This window comes from Electrophorus electricus, chromosome 20 (genome assembly GCF_041902795.1).
Source record: "Electrophorus electricus isolate QZ-2024a chromosome 20, ASM4190279v1, whole genome shotgun sequence".
NCBI classification, from domain to species: Eukaryota; Metazoa; Chordata; class Actinopteri; order Gymnotiformes; family Gymnotidae; genus Electrophorus; species Electrophorus electricus.
Window position 1 is genome coordinate 19,023,992 of NC_137516.1, and position 18,699 is coordinate 19,042,690.

The window sequence follows — 18,699 nt, forward strand, 5'->3', positions numbered from 1 at the left end:
CACAGGTAACTCAAATGAGGGCTGGAAGAACATGGAAGTAAAGCAAAACAAATACGTGATTACCACAGAGACAGGATGCTAGGAGGGGCCAACCGTGACAGCTAGTTATGATAAGGTGTACAAATCTGGAGATCTAAGTTAGCCATATCTGGAATGCTAGCTTTATATATATATAAATATAAATATAGAGTCATATGAAAACATTTGAACACTCTGTAATATTTCAGGTTTCACTTATTTTTGTAGTACAAAAAAGTTAGCACATCTTCTGCAAAGAACTTAAATATGCCATTTTTTAAATTTTAGAGCACAATATCTATTTATTTACTGAGCTTGACATATTGCAAAAAAAAAACATCTGTTCTATGTAGAGGTTGTATTAAATTGTTCCACTTACAAATCAACATAACATGTAATCTCCCCAGGGTGTGAGTGACTGTTCATCGTACCTTTCCCAGACAATGAGACTGCAGCGGAGCAGCAGGATCAATTTCACGATGAAATCAGATACTTAAGTAGAAATAATAAAAAAGGATCAGGCAAAAAAACTCATGTTCATTTAGTACAGTAGCATATTAATACAAACAGTATCTATAAGCATTTTAGCACAAAGAACATTAATACATTATAGACATATCAGTCAGGGCTTGTTCCAGCTACCCCTCAGACAACTAACATCCAAATCTGAAACACACAAACACACACTACAACTTTGCTAAAAACTCACAGAATAAACTGTAGGCTGGAGTTTAACAGTTTTATAGCAGAAGGGTATTGTTCAACAGTTTTGAGTGTCACCTTGTCCAATCTACTGATTTGAAATTTAGGTGTGGAAACCACACTATTTATTTCAACAACCTAATTTCTGTTTGACCAAAAAAAATAAAATAATCAAGAGTCCCGCAGCACAAATACACGGGGCCGTTGAAGTTTGTCCAAACGCCTTGAAGGTGGTTAGAGTTAGGGTTGATTACAGTTAGATAAATGGTTAGGTAAAGGGTTGGTTTTGGCTAAAGGGTTAGGGTTAGATAATGGTGGTATTGTATTACAAGCTGAACTGTAATGTAAAAACAAAATACGTGCATATGCACCTATTGCGTTCAAGTGTTGCAAAAGATGTAAAACAGATTGTGATACAACAGACCCGTTCACCCAGTATGAAAACTGGTGTGTGTCTGTCCCAATATTAGAGAGATGACAACCCAAAAGGCTTTCGAAAACCTACAACAAAGCAGGGTTAACACAATAAACAGGCAGTGGAAATGAACGGGGCAAGCAAAGTCAGACACTAGCGGATATGAGCTTGGTGTTTTATTGTAATCCAAATCAGTGGTGGGTGAACAAGCCAGTGTCACAACCAGAAAAACAAAGTCAGGGGTCAGTCATGAAGAGAAACAGTCTGAGTCAAAAACCAGAGAGCAATCAGAAACCAGGCAGACAAATCCAAAGGGGCAGGCAAAAATCATAAGAGAGAAACACAAAAACCAGATCCAATACAGAGTAGAGAAGAAAGTAGAACACTCAGTATGCACAGAAAGAACAGGAGGCAATACTTTGCACATTGAGTTGTACTAGGCAGGCTTACATACAATGGAAACAGGGAAATAGGTGATGTCAATAATCCGGTGATGATGATCGGATGAACTGTCTGTGATTGGCTGGGTTGTTAACTGGGTGACGAATGTTGGGAACTGTATTGAGCTTGGGACACTGGTGGCATGACAAGTATACACTGGGAGTAGTGACAGTACTTCACAAAGACAAGAACAGACAAAGGCTGTGTTTGAAATAGCCTACTACACACTACTCGGTACTCAGTGGACCCCAAATCAGTATGTTGTATGCAGTATGTTGTATGCAACCTAATAACTTTTTACAGTACATGAAAGATAGCTGGAAGACATATTACTCTGGCCAAATGTTCCCGTTCATGACCAGAGTTGTCTTCATGGTGTACTGCATCCCTTCTTGCAATAGTGGTGGACTGGTATTCAGTATTCAGTATATAGTAGGTTATTTCAAACATCGATAAGCTGACCTATACAGGTGTAATTGTAGAGAGGTGGGTGTATTCAGTAATCCAGTGATAAGGAACGGGAAAGTGTTAGATGATTGTATGATCAGTCTCCTTGGCTGTGCTTGGGATTCTGGGAGTTGTAGTGTTGCATGTGACTAGTGTGAGTAGGAATAAAGCACTGCATGACATTCATTTAAATTGTGATGCAAACATTCTGTGAAAAACTAATATATGAACTGTGCAAGTTCATCCATGCATGCATCTTTGAAAACATCTGGTTGTACAAATGTTTGTTTTCAAACAGTTTTTAAACTTTTTGACAGCCTGTGTTGACTGTTTCATTTGCATGGTGGTTCTGTTGATGGTCTTTAGTTTCTGGAGGTATCTTGGGATAATACAGATAATATTATCATCCAACTGTCGCAAAGCAGCATGAGATACTGAGATATAGATCTAGCACTGATCCAAGGTTTTGTCTCCTCTGGTAGCAGTACAAATCTGCTTCAGATATCTTGGAAAAGACTTACTGACTTTATCAAGATTAAAACTCCAAGAATAAAAACAGCAGAGCTCAGGTAACAGTTTTCAGGTTCTATTATGTGTATAGTTGGATACTGAGTTGCCAGTAGATGACTCCCACCTTTAGTACTGATCATACTTTTCCAAATATTATTTTTGTTTGTTCAGGTTAATTCTGTACCTATGTCTATACTGCACTGTTTGCTTGTTCTTTGACCACCTGCCAGTACTTTGTTGATGCTATTAGCCTGCTCTGCATTGCTCTGTTGTCTGACTTAACCATGACTTGTTAAACGCCTAAACCTTTCCCTAAGCCTCCAGTACCCAGTCTGTCTCCACTCATCTTTGTTTCGCACAACCTATTAAATAAACCCTCCACTTATACCCAGTTTCTGTGTGCCTCAGTGACAAAAGAATCAGCCTCTCCATGAATACAGTGGGAGGTCCTCCTGAGTCTGGTGTACCTCACCATCTCCAAGCAAAGATTGCTGCTAGAAGACAACCACCAGGCCCTGGATGTGCTAGGCAACTGCACTTCAGATATGTTCTGGGTACTCATCATCTTTGCTCAGTGGCTACAACCAGCTGCTACCAGCAGAGTCACCACAGCCCCTGTCATCTGCAGTCACCCTGTGCACACCAGTACACGCTAAACCAAAAGGCAGACTCACTGTGTTGGATAAGTACGATGGTAATCCATCTAAATGTCAAGGTTTCCTCCTACAAGGTTCTGTGTTTTATGCACCATTATTTTGCAGTCATGGACTCCTCCCCTGGACTCCTCCTGTCCTGCGGAGAGACCTTCCCTCATCCTGGCCTCGATCCATGGGTCCACAACAGGGGAAGAACCCATTGGATGATTTTGGTGGGGCCCTGTGTATGGTCTGCGGTCGGACTCTGCTGAGTCTTATGGAGACCAGCCGGACTACAAGAACTGGCACTCAGAGGTGGACTCCGCTGGATCCTACAGAGACCAGCTGGACTATGAGAACCGGCACTCTGAGGTGGACTCCGCTGGGTCCTACAGAGACCAACTGGACTATGAGAACCGGCACTCTGAGGTGGACTCCGCTGGGTCCTACAGAGACCAGCTGGATTATGAGAACCGGCACTCTGAGGTGGACTCCGCTGGGTCCTACAACCCCTACAGGGACTTTAACGAGGGCTACGTTGAGTATGGAGAGAGAGGGGAATGCAGCGACGTTAGTCTGCAGACGGACTCGGAGTTCGACCGTGGTGAGGATCCCGCAATGGAGTTGGAGGAGGTCTTCCATAGGGGCCCTCCCTCTGTCAGTGACATTGAATCTGCAGACTCCCGGAGCGAGGAGCCTCTGGCACCTAAGAAACCGCCCAAGGCTCCGCCTTGTGCTTCACACCTGCTCCTCATTGTGTATCATTAGTGTGGGTGTATATAAGTCTTTTGTCTAAATGTGAATATTGTCGATGTTTGACCGATAGCCTGCATGCTACGTCTGTGTTGTGTTGTGTTGTGTTGTGTTGTGTTGTGTTGTGTTGTGTTGTGTCATAAGAAATGTATGTTTCAGTTTTACATGACTCGTCCCCGCATCCTGCTATAACTCCTCAGCGTCACAAAGAGAAGTTGTTGAGAAATTGCTTTCACTCAGACATGGTCAACAACCCACCTCTGATGACACTATAGAGTTCCACACCTTTGCTGCTCCCAGAGGACGGAACAACCAAGATCTGATCTCAGCTTTTGGAGAGAGTGCTCTGAGAGGATGTCAGTACAGAGATGGAGGGATGACCTGGAGGAGATAAACAACATGGTAGTTCACCTCAACAGTTTACTACAAGAGAGAAGTCAAACCACTCATAGCCATCCACAGTATTACCCCACCTGAGTCTGTACAGCAGGGCACCACACACCTGAATTCACAATGGGAAAACAGACGCACATCTGATATGTCTGGATTGTGGCAAGTGGGATCACTTAATCACAAGCTGTCCAACCATTCAGTCCGCACCCAGAGGGCTCAGTGTGCTGACCCCAGGATAAGGGAACCACGTGTGGCGCCTAAGTCTTGTACCATACCAGTTGTTCTCCACTAATCAGGCTCTCATGTTTCCACAGTGCTTGTAGACTCAGATGCGGCAGGGAATTTAATCAACAAGGAGTTCATGCACACTTGCTGAATTCCCTGCTTCAGGCTAATCTCTCCTCTGCATAGCCAGGCTGTTGGCAGCCATATTTTGGGAAGGAGAAAGATTACTCATGCCACTGAGACTTTGTGGATCACTGTAAGTGCTTCCCACCATGAATGACATTCTGACTCAAAGACTGATACATATGTTAAAATTAGGCTTACCTTGGTGATGTAGACACTCATTCCCTGGTCAAAGAATGACATAATGTACTAGACCCCCAGGGGTCAATCCTATGTTACCCTTGCTTTTTGAATTTCATAAAAAGCCCTTTAGCACTGGACATGTCCTCTGTTCCCACAATCTACCACAACGTCACAGAGGTCTTTAGTAAGCAAAAGGCAACTACAACCCCCTTCTCAGACAGTAGGAGAAAGATCTCTGACCCTGTATAGTCTACAGAAAATTAAAAGAACAATTACCATTATTAGAACAACCGCGAGGGGACTGTCCTGAGACTAAATCTCTCCAAGATCTTCAGGGCTTTCTTGCACAGCAGCACAATGGAGAAAGCAGCTTTACTAAGTCCATGAGCACCACCAGTATTCTGGTGCCCATGTATTCTGGTGCCCAATGCTTAATGCTTGCTTAAAAGAGAAAGTAAGAAATGTGACCTTTGCCCTTGTCTTGATAATTTACATTTATCTGACACTTTTATCCAAAGCAACTTACAGTTATGAGTGAGTACAACTTTTGAGCAATTGAGGGTTGAGGGCCTTGCTCAAGGGCTGAACAGGGGCAACTTGGCAGTGGTGGGGCTTGAACCAGCACCTTTCCAATTACAAGTCAATTACCTTAACCACCGAGCTACCACTGCCCCCAGTCTGCAAGAAAAGCAAATAGGGAAGTGATGGAGTATGACAGCTATCGCTTAGCTGTTGCTGGGCAGGGGTGCAGCAGCGAGTAACAACTTGTTTCTTAGCAGGAAAGAATGTTCAAGGACGGTTGAGACACCTGGCGTCACGAGATTACCTCATGAGAGAACAACGGGGAATGGTGGGGGTATATGAACTCATGTGAGAGAGAAGTTTGAGGCTTCTCTCCCTTCATGCATAAGGGACAGATCCAATAAAACTCACTCATCTGACTCGAGTCCAATTGATTTTTTCTCTGAACCCCTAAACCTAATAACTGGTTGGGCCACCCTTAGCAGCAACAACTGCAATCAAGTGTTTGCGATAATTGGCAGTGTTTTACAGTGCTGTGGAGGAATTTTGGCCCACTCATCTTTGCAGAATTGTTGTAATTCAGCCACATTTGAGGGTTTGTGAGCATGAACCGCCTTTTTAAGGTCACGCCACAGCATCGCAATCAGATTCAGGTCAGGACTTTGACTAGGCCACTCCAAAGTCCTCATTTTGTTTTTCTTAAGCCATTCAGAGGTGGACTTGCTGGTGTTTTGGAGCATTAGCCTTTGGATCACAGAACGCCATCTACCTTTTGAAGATCTTTTTGTCTACTTCACTTTGTCAGGCAGGTCCTATTTAAGTGATTTCTTGATTGAGAACAGGTGTGGCAGTAATCAGGCCTGGATGCGGCTACAGAAATTGAACTGGCTGACAATACACAACATGGGTGTTTGGCATGTTCCACAATTTCTCACCAAAGGAACATTCATTCATTTGCACTTAATTTAGCATGACCTGACATGTACACAATCTCACATAATGTCAACATGTGGTAAATTACCTGAGCCACTTCAGTGACATTAAAAATGCTGAATTGCACTAGACCACACCAGACTTTATTTAAAACAAGGAAAGGTGAAGCACTTCCAACTTTCACCGTTTATTGTGGATTATTTTAAAGTAGTGATGTGTACTGAAACCTCCTCTAACAGACCCAAATCAAGTTCTGGTTCAAGTGATTTAAGTAGGCCAGTCACCACCCAGTACTATCAGACCAATAACCCCCATTATAGTATTCCACAACACACCACTGAAAACTGTTCACCAGTGGCTAGATGAAGAGGAGACGGTCATCTCTACATAATTGTCTTTCATGACCAGTATGTAGGAGATAACCAGAGGCCCATCACAATACAAACCCATGTCACAGGGGAAAATAGCTGAATTAGACTGAACACAAGCACAGCTGAAGGGCTTGAAATTGAGTTGGCATAGCCTGAAACGTTCACCTTTAAGTGGCACAGAAAATAAAACCTGAAAAGTTGGCATTGTGGAGATTATGTTGTGCATGTTAAACCAGAGAATGTGCTGACCTTATAAAAGCCTCCACATTTTAGGCTGAACCAAACTTTTAGGTATTTCTTGGACAAACTCAAATGCATTTCCAACACTTACTTAAAATGCTAAAAGTGATTAGTTAGAAAACAAGAGTGTTGAAAACCAAAGAGTCATATTTGAAGAATTTATTGTTCCAGGCATTCAAAACCAAGGGCTTTATAACAAGATGATGAATTCTTTGAAGAGTAAATTATGGGGGGTGGGAAAAAAAAACAAAACATTGCAACCAAATCAAAACTAATTGAGGGGGGAACAAAACCAATACAAAAACAAATATCCAGATATCAAGTCCTTCACAGTAGGCAACAGTGATTTAAAAAAAAAAAAAAAAAAAAAAAAAAAAAAAAAAAAAAAAAAAAAAAAAAAATTCCATAAGCATTTGCCTGCCTTTGTCCCGAAATGGGATCATTAATAACATTAATATCAACATTGATAAAAAATAATTACAAGTTAAAAAGAGGCCAGCACCACTGGGAATGGGGGCCAGCAGCGGTGTCTGTGAGTGTGTGAGACAGAAGCAAGAGGAAGGTCATGGAAGGTCATGAGGAACGCATTTTCAAGTCTATGCTGAGAGGTCACTGTTGTCGAACCGCTCCTGATCGTACACCTCAGCAACGACCTTTCGACCTCCAAACCAGCGGTTATTGAGCGCCTGGATGGCCTTGTTCATCTCGGATGCTGCTGAGAATTCCACGAAGATCTTGACGATGACCTCAGCGTCCTCTTCTTCGCCCTGCTTCTCCTGGTAGATGATCACCCTGTTCACGGCGCCGAACTTGCCGCATTCTTCCGTCACCTCTCCCTCTAGGTCGTCGTCGATGTCCTCAGGGCCAACCATGTTCCTGAGCACCATCACGGTCGACTGGGTGGAGAGGAGCAGCACGTTACAAACTGCCAGTAGCCACGTGCAACAGTGCCCACATACAGTAGCACCTCCAATTAAAAACCCACGTCAATGCACACCAACACTTTCTGAAGTCACTTATAGTACTTAAATTACTCAATCCAGACACACCACTTGTAGAGAAAAACAGTGTAGATCTTTTTAAATAATATTCCAGATAGATCTTTGAACCAGGCGAAACACCAACATGTTTGTTTGACAACCAATTTACAGAGTGCGTTTACTGAGCATGTGCATGAAGGAATGGAACTGGCTTTCATTACTGTATTCTCTCAACCTGTCAATACTACCAGCTTAGATTCCCCAAACAAATCAATGCTGTAATTTATCACCTAAAATGTGTGACATTGTCACACACATTCTAACTCGTTCTAATTTCATTCCAATTTCTTTTTTGCGTTGCAATCTTGATACGTGGGGGTCTGTTGCTACAGTTTGGTGGTAAAGGTAGGAACAGTGACTCCAGTCTGTTCTGGCGGGAGCAGAGACGCACCTCCTGCTTCCTCAGAAGTTTCTGCATGACCATGTGTCTGGCACTGCTGCCCGAGATGCTCATGTGCTCCTGCTCACTGAGCATCTCCTGGCCCGTGCTGTCCTGTGCAGCCTCTTCTTCCTCCTTGTCCTTCTTCTCCTTGGCCTCCTGGGCTGCTGCCACCGCGGCAGAGAGCACAGGTGGCGAGGCCAGCACGGGGTTCACCAGGCCGACCTGGGGCAGCACCGGCCGTGCCGGGGTCACACCTGCACAGAGACGTAGGGGTCAGCGGGGTCACTTGGGTCATGGGGGAGGGAGAGACAGGACAGAGCCCCGTAGTGCCTGGAAAGCCCTCTGAGTGTGTGTGGAGCGAGGAGCTGTTCACCAGGCCCCTGGGGCTCCGATACAACTGTCAAGCTTAAAATCATCCTACTCCCTTAAAAATACATGAGGATGTAGGCACGAAATCTGCTACAGGCATTTCATGGACAACATTGACCAGATATATAACATCTAAATAGTTTGTAAGACAATAAAAAGTAGGACAAGCATCAGACCAGTTTCTTCTTATTGTCAACTCGTTTTTAAAAACGCCTTTCAGATGCACCAGAGCTAGCTGGCGACTTATAATGTGGAACATAATATCTAAATGAGTGCTGGCTACTTGCCTCTGTGAACATATTTTCAGTCATTTGTGGTGCATGAGTGCTTAAAATGATATGGAAAGAGAGGGAGGCGCTTAAATGGTGGTTTACAAAACAGGGGTGGAGAAGGTGGGTCTCAGTCTTCCTCCAGGTGGACTGATGAACTCCACCCATCACTGCCCTTAGACTCCTTTGCCCCTCATGTCTGTCAGTTCAGATGAAAGGTTACCAAGATCAACTCCACAAAAGACACAGGATCTGAGACTCACTGGCCAATGGTAATGAGAGATTTGTTTATGAGGGGAGGGGCTAGAAACAGTCCTCTTCACACTTGGTTGGTCAGTGTGCAGCAAAGGGGAGGGGTTAAGAGGCCACGTTGAGGGTGATTGTTGAGAGTAAAGACAGGGAGGGGAAAAGAGAGAGAGAGAGCGGGAGAGAGAGAGAGAGAGAGAGAGAGAGAGAGAGAAAGAGAGAGAGAGAGAGAGAGAGACAAGGAGAGAAGAGAAAATAAAAAAGAATCTATTAGTGGACAGGTCCCACGACAGGCTGTTAAACTATAACGTGTAGGAGACAACAGAAACCTAAGGGAAAGAGAGGGTTTAGCACAAACTACCACTGCACTTTTAAAAGGGGATACTGAGAAACAAAAGCACAAATTAGCTGTTTGATAAAGTGCGCTCAATTTCTCATCCGATTACTGGTTGGTGCAAACTTCACTGATCTAGCACCAACATGAACAATTACGCCTAAAGAAAGTAGCCAGTGTTTCAACTTTAGTTTTAGTGTGCACTGGCAAAACAACGAAGAATTGTTTGAATGCAAAGAAACCTTGACATTGCATTAGAAAACATCTGAAATTCAAAATGCATTTCTACTGTGCATTCACATACACTCCATCACCTGCGCAAAATACGCAATCTCCATGCCAGTCAGTCACTCACACAGCCCTAGATGCTAGGCACTCAATGCAACGATGCCATCAGCATGTCCCCTCCAACACGTGCCCGCGGTGTTCCCGAACCCACGGCCTACCTGTGATGACCCCTGGGGCCTGGGCGGCCATGACAGCCTGAGGCAGGGCGCCGATCTGCTGGGGCAGATTCACAGAGCCTGCAGTCATCGCCCCTAGGATGGACGCGCCTGCGACTGCTTCCTGCAACAACAGAGGGGAACATGTAGGACCTCCGCCCAGACAGCGCCCGTTAACCAGCACACACAGGGACGCAGACAGGACAGGACAGACACACGCGTGCAGACAGACACGCGTTTGGGAAAGACCTGGGCCGGCTGCATATGAGTTGCTGCTTCAAAATAGTAGTTTGGATAACGACCGGCAGCGCTGACATTTTGGCAAATAGTGTCTTATTTCAGCTGCTTGTTTTACAATTGATTGATGCAATTTAATTAAAAGCAAGTTGATTTATTTAAGATCAGCCAATGGAGCTGGATTTTTTTATTTTCTTCAGAACTCGTCAGAAATGTCAGATCTCTGGTAACAATGTTCTGTGTAATCAAGGGTAAAGACCTGTGATCGGCTTCCGTCAGAATGCCAGACCTTCAGTACAACAGTGCCCTCTACTGGCCATCTGTGTAGTTACACTTCCATAGTTACTAGGGCTGATTTACGTGCGACTTTGCGCCATTTTGGAACGTCCGTTCAGGCCCTCGGCTACCATTACACACGTCCGGAGAGACGGCGGCCTCACCACGGACCCCGCAGAAGGCCTTTCACCGCACACCACGGACAAACAAGCAGTGCGCTTAACCTCGTGATTTGCCAAAGTGTCAGCTTTGCAAATGTGCTTCAAGTCCCGAAGCCTTTGGGCGCATTACTTTAACGACAAGTTAACGGTCCTTTACGAAAGAAATGCGGTCTCAGGTAAGTTACCCTCGCAGTAGCCAGGTGCAAGCGGTTTTAAATACACCTGGTACTCAGGCAGGTAATGACAAAGCTGGGTTAAATGAGAAATCTCAGGTGTGCAAAACTTAAATCTCACTTCTGCAAGGCTCCCTTGGCCATTAGAGAATTAAGGTCTATTCAGGCAAAGAAAGACCGACGCCAAAACGTTCATGTCTGGTTTGACACTACCGTGTCCGTGTAGTCCTTCACTGTAAGCTGTTCAGAAGTGTAAAGCTGGTTTATTTACTCAGTACAGCTCTGAGGATCTGAACAGAGCCTTTGCAGATAGCAAAGCATTAGCATACAAGGACTAGCAAATGTGCGATGACAACCATGATTCATTCGCTTTTACATTTACATAATAGAAAAATTTAACATTAAAAATGTGCATAGGCAACCCCCCCCCACCAAACTCAATTTAAACTCCCTACAAATTCTAAGCATACAGCCCGGTTAACAAAAAGCATTGAAGCCTGTATAACCTCAGCTCTGCCTTGTAAACACATTTCATTTTCATGGTTGGTAACAAAATGGTTAATTTAAAGATGACCATGTTAAGTCCATTACCGCTCAAGGCTGCCATCTTCTGTACCCCTCACCTGCATTCCTCATTCAGAGTAAAGGAGACCTTTGTCATTCACCAGCCCAAACATAATGCTAGCATTTAGTTTACCACTCTGTATATTCAATGCAACCAGGCCCAAGCCAAGAAACACAGAACACCAAGACAAGACACAGCCAGTCAATCTAATCATTTAGAAGAAAAGCTAAAAAAAAGAAAAGAAATAGTTTAAATGTTTTAAATCTGTATTACAGTTACTTTTTCCATTGTATTTTTGGTATATTTAAAAATGAATGACAAGTATAAGACAACACAGGACAGAGTCATCACTGACTATAAATTCACAAGATCAAATATTAAATATGGCCTACATGTTAATGCTCTATGCTGTAGCATAGACTTGGTCAAATACATACTATGAAATAAGACTGAATATCCAGAAAATGAAATCCAAGGCAATTAACTTGTTAAAGTTTTTAAAAAATCACAATCAGTATGTATGAACTAAAATTAAAAGTTACAGATTAAGTGGATGTCCTGACGCGTCCACTTATAAAATCATGAGATTAAGGCTGAACACATGCATGTCTTGTGTTTACCAAACTGAAACAAAATGTGCAGGCAAAACTTCAAGATCCAAAGTGCCCGGTTGGACAAAACGGCATAAAACTGCCTTTGATTTAGAAACGAGGGCAACCTGGGACCTTGAGTGACCTGATCTACAGCCGCCCAATAAGCATCCAGAAATTACGTGACTGTCCAGATTAACATTCTCTAACTGGCAGACTATGTGAGCTTCACTGGGAGGTCCTGAAGACAAGCCCCTCCCCCACACTTAAAAGTCTACACAAAACAAAAAGGCACCAGCGTGCTTGGAACAGAATTGCCTGAAGGATTTACCAGACAGTTGAGGAAGTCTTCTGTCCGATTCTCCGGAGTGGAAAGATTCCATGCCATCTGTTTTTGGAGTTTACACGCTATGTTATCTTTCTGCATGTAAAAGTCTCTGTCTCATTTAAGTAATGCTGTGTCATACTGACTCTTCATGCCACTCAACACCTAATCTGACTTAAATCATAGCCCTCACATACAGCACCATGTGTCTGCGCTAGCCTTGCTATGCGTTTAAAAAGAAAACAAAAACAAAGAAAAAAATAAAATAAAAAAAATTAAATAAAAAAAATCACGCTGCCTTATTTTACACAAGCAACGAATCTAGTGCCAAAAGAAAGCAGGTTCTCACACACGCACACACTCCCTGACTAGCAATACGTGGTAGACAGGTGAAAGGGACTCACCTGGGCGGTGATCTTGGCCGTGGCGGCGGCGGCTGCAACGGCAGCAGCGGGAGGAAGACCTCCGGGCGCCGTGGGCGTCAGCATTGGGATGGGAGGGGTCACGGCCTTGCCCACGCGCAGGTACTGCCCACCCAGGTCGAACAGGTTCATGGAGGAGACCGCATCCTGCGCTGACTGGGCCTTGTCGTACTCTGGAGAGGGGGAAGGAACAGCGGCGTGAGGCTCCGACAGCCCGGCAACAAGGCTCAGCTTAATTCATCTAGCAGAGCACTGTGTCATTTACTGTGTAATTACCAGAGGGCACTTATGGCACAAACTGTCCGCAACTGAGCCTAAGAAAATAACGACAACAACAAAAACAAAAACTTACTATGAAAGCATGTGAGGAACCTGCCCCCACCCATCTCTATCCCCTGTGAGACATATGTAGAGAACAGCATTCCGCCATGACTGACCGCTCGCTCGCAGTCACATACATGTATTTTCAACCGAACCGAGGGGGGCCTGCTCCTCACCTATGAAACCGTATCCCTTGTGCTTTCCCGTCGTGGGGTCCCGCGCCAGTGTGCAGGACTTGATCCTCCCAAAGGCCTCAAACACGCTCTTGATGTCCTCGTCTGATAGGTCAGGGTGCACGGACGCCACGTAGATCCGGTTGAAGGCGCGCGCTTCCTCCGCTAGCTGGTCGATGATTGGTTGAGCCTGACCTATGTTGCTTGGCCGTCCCACCTTAAGAGACATGGCGGACGGTCAGAACAGATCTACAGGCAAATTTTATACCAAAACTAAGCATTATTCATTTTTAGTTAATTCCACATTACAGCAATCCTTAACGCAATACACGTAATCTAAACTCTATCCAGTTCCTTTAAGAGGACGATCATGGGATTGACCTTTTTGGTTAAAGTCCCCATTAAAATAATAAACTGAACTGAACTCACTTTAATGTTCCTGCCTCCCAGCATGACCGAGTTCATCTGCTCTAAAGCCAGCTGTGCTGCTTCTGGGACTTCATATTCTACAAATGCAAAACCCTGCAGAGAGAGGAGGGGATTCTGGTTAGGCCTTCAGGACCTAGAACAGACAGGGAACACAGACATCCAGACATGGACCCCCACACATGGGTTCAGACCTTGTGTTTCAGAGTGACTGAGTCCCAAGACATGTCGATGCTCTTGATGGGCCCAAAGGGAGCGAAGGCTTGTCTGATGGTGTCCTCACCGAGCTCGTAGTAGATGGAGCCCACGTACACGCGGCACATGATGGCCAGCGCCCGCTGCCTCTGAGCCGCCACCTGAAAACAGCAGCTCGCCTCGTCAGACAGGCAGTAGTCCATTCCCCGCGGCAACCACACCTAGGCGCCGTGCTGTTCCCCTGGCAACCACACGCTACCCCAGATTGCTCTCTGAGTGCGTGACTGATGCTGCTGGCTCCGCTTTACCTTCCAACATTACACGCGTGAGCACCGTGACGACGCGCTCGCCAAGAAACGGAGGAGAAACATCCCTGCTGTACTCCTGATTCTTATTAACAGCCGAATACAGGACCACTTCACATCAAGGAAAGAAAAAGGCCATAGCTCACCGATTGTAAGGGAGATAGAGCATCTCCAAAGCCAGCCATGGTCAGCGATGCCATCTGTATGGAGTTAGGGATCTGGGAGAGGGAGGAGACACATGACCATGGGTTTCACTGCCATGACTTTGTGCCTTTACAATTTACACACGCCTTCCTCAGATTGAGGTAGTAGGCTAGCCAACATATGCTGACTGAACGAACCAGAACGCTTTCAATTGGGGGGGGGGGAGAGAAACCAACAAAACACACTTGACTTTAATGTGAAACGCTGCAAATGCCCGTAACTACACCCTGTGCACACCACCATGCACAACCTGCTACCAAACTCTGCTTTCCGCTGGAAGAGGCCCAGGTGAGATGCTTTCCGCTGGAAGAGGCCCAGGTGGGGCGACGTGGTCGCTGTACCTGGAGATTGTTGAGCTGCTGCTGCTGCTGGTGTGCGAGTGTCTGCTGCTTGACCAGGACACTCTTGATACTCTGCTCCATCGCATACTTTTTTGCCTGCAGCACAAAACAAAAAATTACATCCAACAATGCAGCAAGAAGTACGACTGTGGCCCCTGAACAAGACTCAGCCTGTAGATAGACTCCTGTGAGCACGACCGTCTGAGTAGTGAGACTGTAAACCAATCTTCCACAGACTCTCACTGCAAGTATGCCAGACTGCAGTACTAACAGGCACATCACACCCATGCAATGAAGGCACCACACTGCCTGTTCTCTGCTACATTAATGACTAGCACTAAAAACACAAACAATTGAGTGGAGGATTAAGACAGAACAGCAGGCCATTTCAGACATCAACAACCAATCCATCAAATCAAGCTAACCATCCAAAAACTGCAGCTTCACTGCCTGGCAATTATTGTTTTACATTTTCTATAGTACCTCTCAGACTCGAGGACACTTTTACAGACAGATCAGATAGAGGGATGACTGGGGACATGTAAAGACGGTCACCTTCTGCAGCGCCTCCTGCTGTTCGGGGGTGAGGGGCGGCAGGCCAAGTTTCGAGGCAGTGCTCTGTCCATTCTCCATCGTCAGAGCCTCGCCTCCCTGCAGAGAGAGACACGTGAGGACTGAGGCATGTGAGAGCGTCATTACAGTGCCGTCTGCAACATGCGCTATACAACACCCAACTTTGGGGTTCTCTCCTGATTTCAGAGCAAGTACAGTCATGGGTTTTTAAAGCTGGTAACTCACGATGCGGCTTAAAATATGATGCATATATAAACAAAAAGTCTTGAAAACTGAACTAACAATACAGTTAAGATATTTCATACTAAAATGTGTGAATTTAATATTCAACTAATTTGAATTTCATAACAATGAATACATGCACATGTATGTGTCTCACTACTGTGCATGCTCTGGAACCATTCACAAAAATTTATTACATGACTGCAATCAAGCCTACAAGTGTATGAAGACATTAAAGTGAAAAGCTATGGCTGTTAACATGTGTGAAGTCTAAGGTTTGGCCATTTAAAACTGTAACACTGCAGTTCTTTGGGACGCTGTATATACTGCTCAACAGTAAAGGTTACGAAAGGGAAACCACACAGTCATGGTACATCACGATAGTTCCCCTCAGCAGAAAAGGGAGAAAGCAAGAAAGGGAAAAAGGTAATGAACACTGGCGGTCAGAGGGGGGCGCTAGCCAGTCTTCCTTAAAGTGCGAATGCTACAGTAAGTGTGGTGAGGTGAGCCCCCTTACTCAGTACTACACAGAAGAAAACTGAAGTACCTTTGCTCAAATGAACTCCAGTGGTGCAGTGCCCCCCCTTAAGGAGGTTTGAACCCAAATGGTTCTGCCATTGTCTTTGGAAATATAGTACAGTCAAGAGATACGCTCTACAGCACAGACGACACACAGAGAGAAACGACAAAAAAGAAAAAAAAAAGAAAGAAAAGAAAAAACACAAACCTACTTAGAACAAGAGATACTGGATAGGGAGACAACAATTTGAGAACACTGACATCCAAACTCAGGGAACGCTTCCCCCAACATTCAGGACATTATAAATTCAGGGAAAGTTCTGCACATTCCAGACATTATAAAGTCCAACATGACATCCCAATACCTACTGAATGTTACTTAAGCATTTACATAACTTCTGAGGAGTGCTTAAGATGATCATGATGTTATGTTGAAAGCTGTTTGGTCCTGATTACAGAAGATGGCATGGTGAAAACACACAATATATGCATTTTACTGCTCAAGCGCCTGGCTAGTGGTTATTTAACAACTTTACCGCCAGCATGCCATACTTAGGTCAAGCTCCAGATCATGAAATTGTGCAAAGTATGTTTTTAAAAAACCCTGACAAGATGATTAGCAACACAGGCTAATCAGGGTTACCGTTCACAGTTACCAGTGTATAGAATAGCACTCTGCCCATTGGCTACTAGGTTTTCCCTCTGAGGTGCTGACGTTTTTCAGAAAGCAGCACTGGGAAACGCTGAGGAAAAATTTCAGGGGAGGAGGAGGCTCTGATCCTGTCAGAGACAAACTCAGAACATGCGGTTATAAAATGAACGCGACCACGGCTTCCTTACCTAGCGCCTGCTCTTCGCTGGGGTGTCCTGGTGTAGGGTGCACGTGAAGAAATAACGTACTAGGAGAGCTTTTAGTGTTCAAAACTGAGTCTGGAAAAAGAGGGACAGACCATCAGTTACCCATAAACATCTACCAGTAACCAATGAGTTACTCGAAAATACATGTGTAAACTTGTAAGGACAGGTTGGTATAATCCAGTTATTCCACGACAATTTCATCGAGTAACGAACACAAAGACAGACTAATATAGGTAAATGCTTGGGGAAGCCCTCGTCCACAGTCTGCTGATGCACAACACACCACCTTACAAAACTTAAACCCAGCTGTCTCTGGACGATGTTGCTCAATCACAGGTTATTTGACTTATGTATTTAATTCCACTAGCAGAAGCCAAACGTGACTCAGTAAGCACCGGGACAAAACATTCACGATTCAGAGCTGCGACAAGTTAGCACATACACTAATCGGATTCTTTTTTCATTAAGACCGCAGTTTGTACTACCATCGTAGTAGCCCCAGGTACAGTCTCAAGAATAAAGATATCAGATAGCTAAAGTGATTAACTGCATTTCCAACTTACGGTGTAAGCCAACCGGCTGCCAGTAAACTGTTTATTGGTTAGCTAACCAGCAACCAGTTTTAGTGGTAGTTAGTCAACTACCACGTAAATACAACATTGTTCTTCTGGTGTCCAGTAGACGTTAGCTCACATTGCTACTCTGTTAGCCACCCATTCATACCTTCACATATGGACACACTTAGCTAACCCAGCTATATGGACACACTGAGCTAACCTAGCTAGGCTAACCCAGCTATCGTATGAAGGCATATTTTTGAAATCTACGCGAGCTAAAACAACGGAAACGCGTCCAGCTAACCAGCTAACTGCATTTAGAGGTGGAATATGAGCTAGCATGCTAACCAGCTAGCTAAGCCAAAGCGTTTGACACCGCTAACTGCGCTTTGGGACGTTAGCTAGCCAGCTAATTTAAACAGCGGTACACAGCATAGATGCTTTAGATGAGATTATATGAGCAGATACCCTTCGGGCCTGCTAGTTACGCTTTAATAAATCATGTGAAGCAGAAAGTAAGCGTGTCGAAACCGCCGCGTAACTCCACCAACCTCAAATAAGCTAACTAGCTAACTGCACGCGCAGCAGGCCACGAGCAAAATCCCGCTCTCGAATTGCGGCAAGCTTATGCAAGTTGTTCAAACATAGCATATTCTATAAACGTATACCGAAACAGCACAAATGCGCATATAAACGACATGTACTCATGCGCTGAATCCCAAACAAATATTTGTGAAAGCAAATTTGCTCTTAATTTACCGCAGAAACCGCCACCGCCATGAAGCACACCGTCCCGTATCTGGCTAAGTCAATGGCGAGGAAGACTATGAAATATCGCGATGTTGTGATCTCACCCATGTAGGGTGTTCAACTTGTGCTCGCGAGATTTTCCCAACGCAAGGATTTGATGCTGCATCATGTTTCCAGACTTTTCCCTCAGAAAGTAAACATACTCCAGATCGTTTTCCGCTGTCCTGTTTATTCCAGTGTATTTGAAACATACATTCGGGTAAACAGTACAGTATGTTAAAATGTGTAAGGCGAAAAAAACCAGTGAAAGAGCCAGTGTGAGGGCGGTGAGTGTTAGTGGGAAGAATGGAGTGGTTATGGGTCAAAACTAGTCCTCCGAGGTGTAGTTAATCCAACTACTGGAGAGTTTTCCAAACGTGTGTTTAATCCAGTGATGGGAAGGTTGCTGTTTTACAGTCATTCTCTCAATTGCTCAATAAAGCAATTGTGAAGGTATGTTTCCCCACCGGAGA

The 18,699-nt window shown here is 44.6% G+C and overlaps 1 protein-coding gene across 3 annotated transcripts; it reads right to left on the reverse strand.

Moving 5' to 3' along the window:
- Positions 1–7,055: 7,055 nt before the first annotated feature.
- Positions 7,056–18,263, reverse strand: puf60a (poly-U binding splicing factor a). Of its 3 annotated transcripts, XM_027012798.3 has the most exons (14): positions 18,197–18,263; positions 16,863–16,952; positions 16,051–16,157; positions 15,264–15,359; positions 14,709–14,804; positions 14,310–14,381; positions 13,858–14,019; positions 13,667–13,759; positions 13,241–13,454; positions 12,726–12,916; positions 12,328–12,384; positions 9,998–10,118; positions 8,343–8,587; positions 7,056–7,807 (listed from the first exon to the last, which is right to left on the reverse strand). In XM_027012798.3, exons 4-14 carry the CDS (start codon positions 15,339–15,341, stop codon positions 7,508–7,510), a joined length of 1,629 nt encoding a protein of 542 aa, XP_026868599.1. In that variant the 5' UTR covers positions 15,342–15,359; positions 16,051–16,157; positions 16,863–16,952; positions 18,197–18,263; the 3' UTR covers positions 7,056–7,507. The 3 variants fall into 3 exon arrangements, with proteins under 3 accessions (XP_026868599.1, XP_026868601.1, XP_081559204.1); XM_027012800.3 differs by lacking the exon at positions 16,051–16,157; XM_081703078.1 differs by lacking the exons at positions 12,328–12,384; positions 16,051–16,157.
- Positions 18,264–18,699: the final 436 nt, after the last annotated feature.

Bases quoted from the DNA above. Each gene is read 5' to 3' on its own strand.
- puf60a (XM_027012800.3), bottom strand. From the start codon at position 15,341: ATGGAGAATGGACAGAGCACTGCCTCGAAACTTGGCCTGCCGCCCCTC. The intron at 12,385-12,725 runs GTGAGTCCCTTT...CTCCAAAAACAG, and splicing joins CGGCCAAGATCACCGCCCAG to ATGGCATGGAATCTTTCCAC. The intron at 7,808-8,342 runs GTGCGTCTCTGC...CTCTCCACCCAG, and splicing joins AACTTCTGAGGAAGCAGGAG to TCGACCGTGATGGTGCTCAG.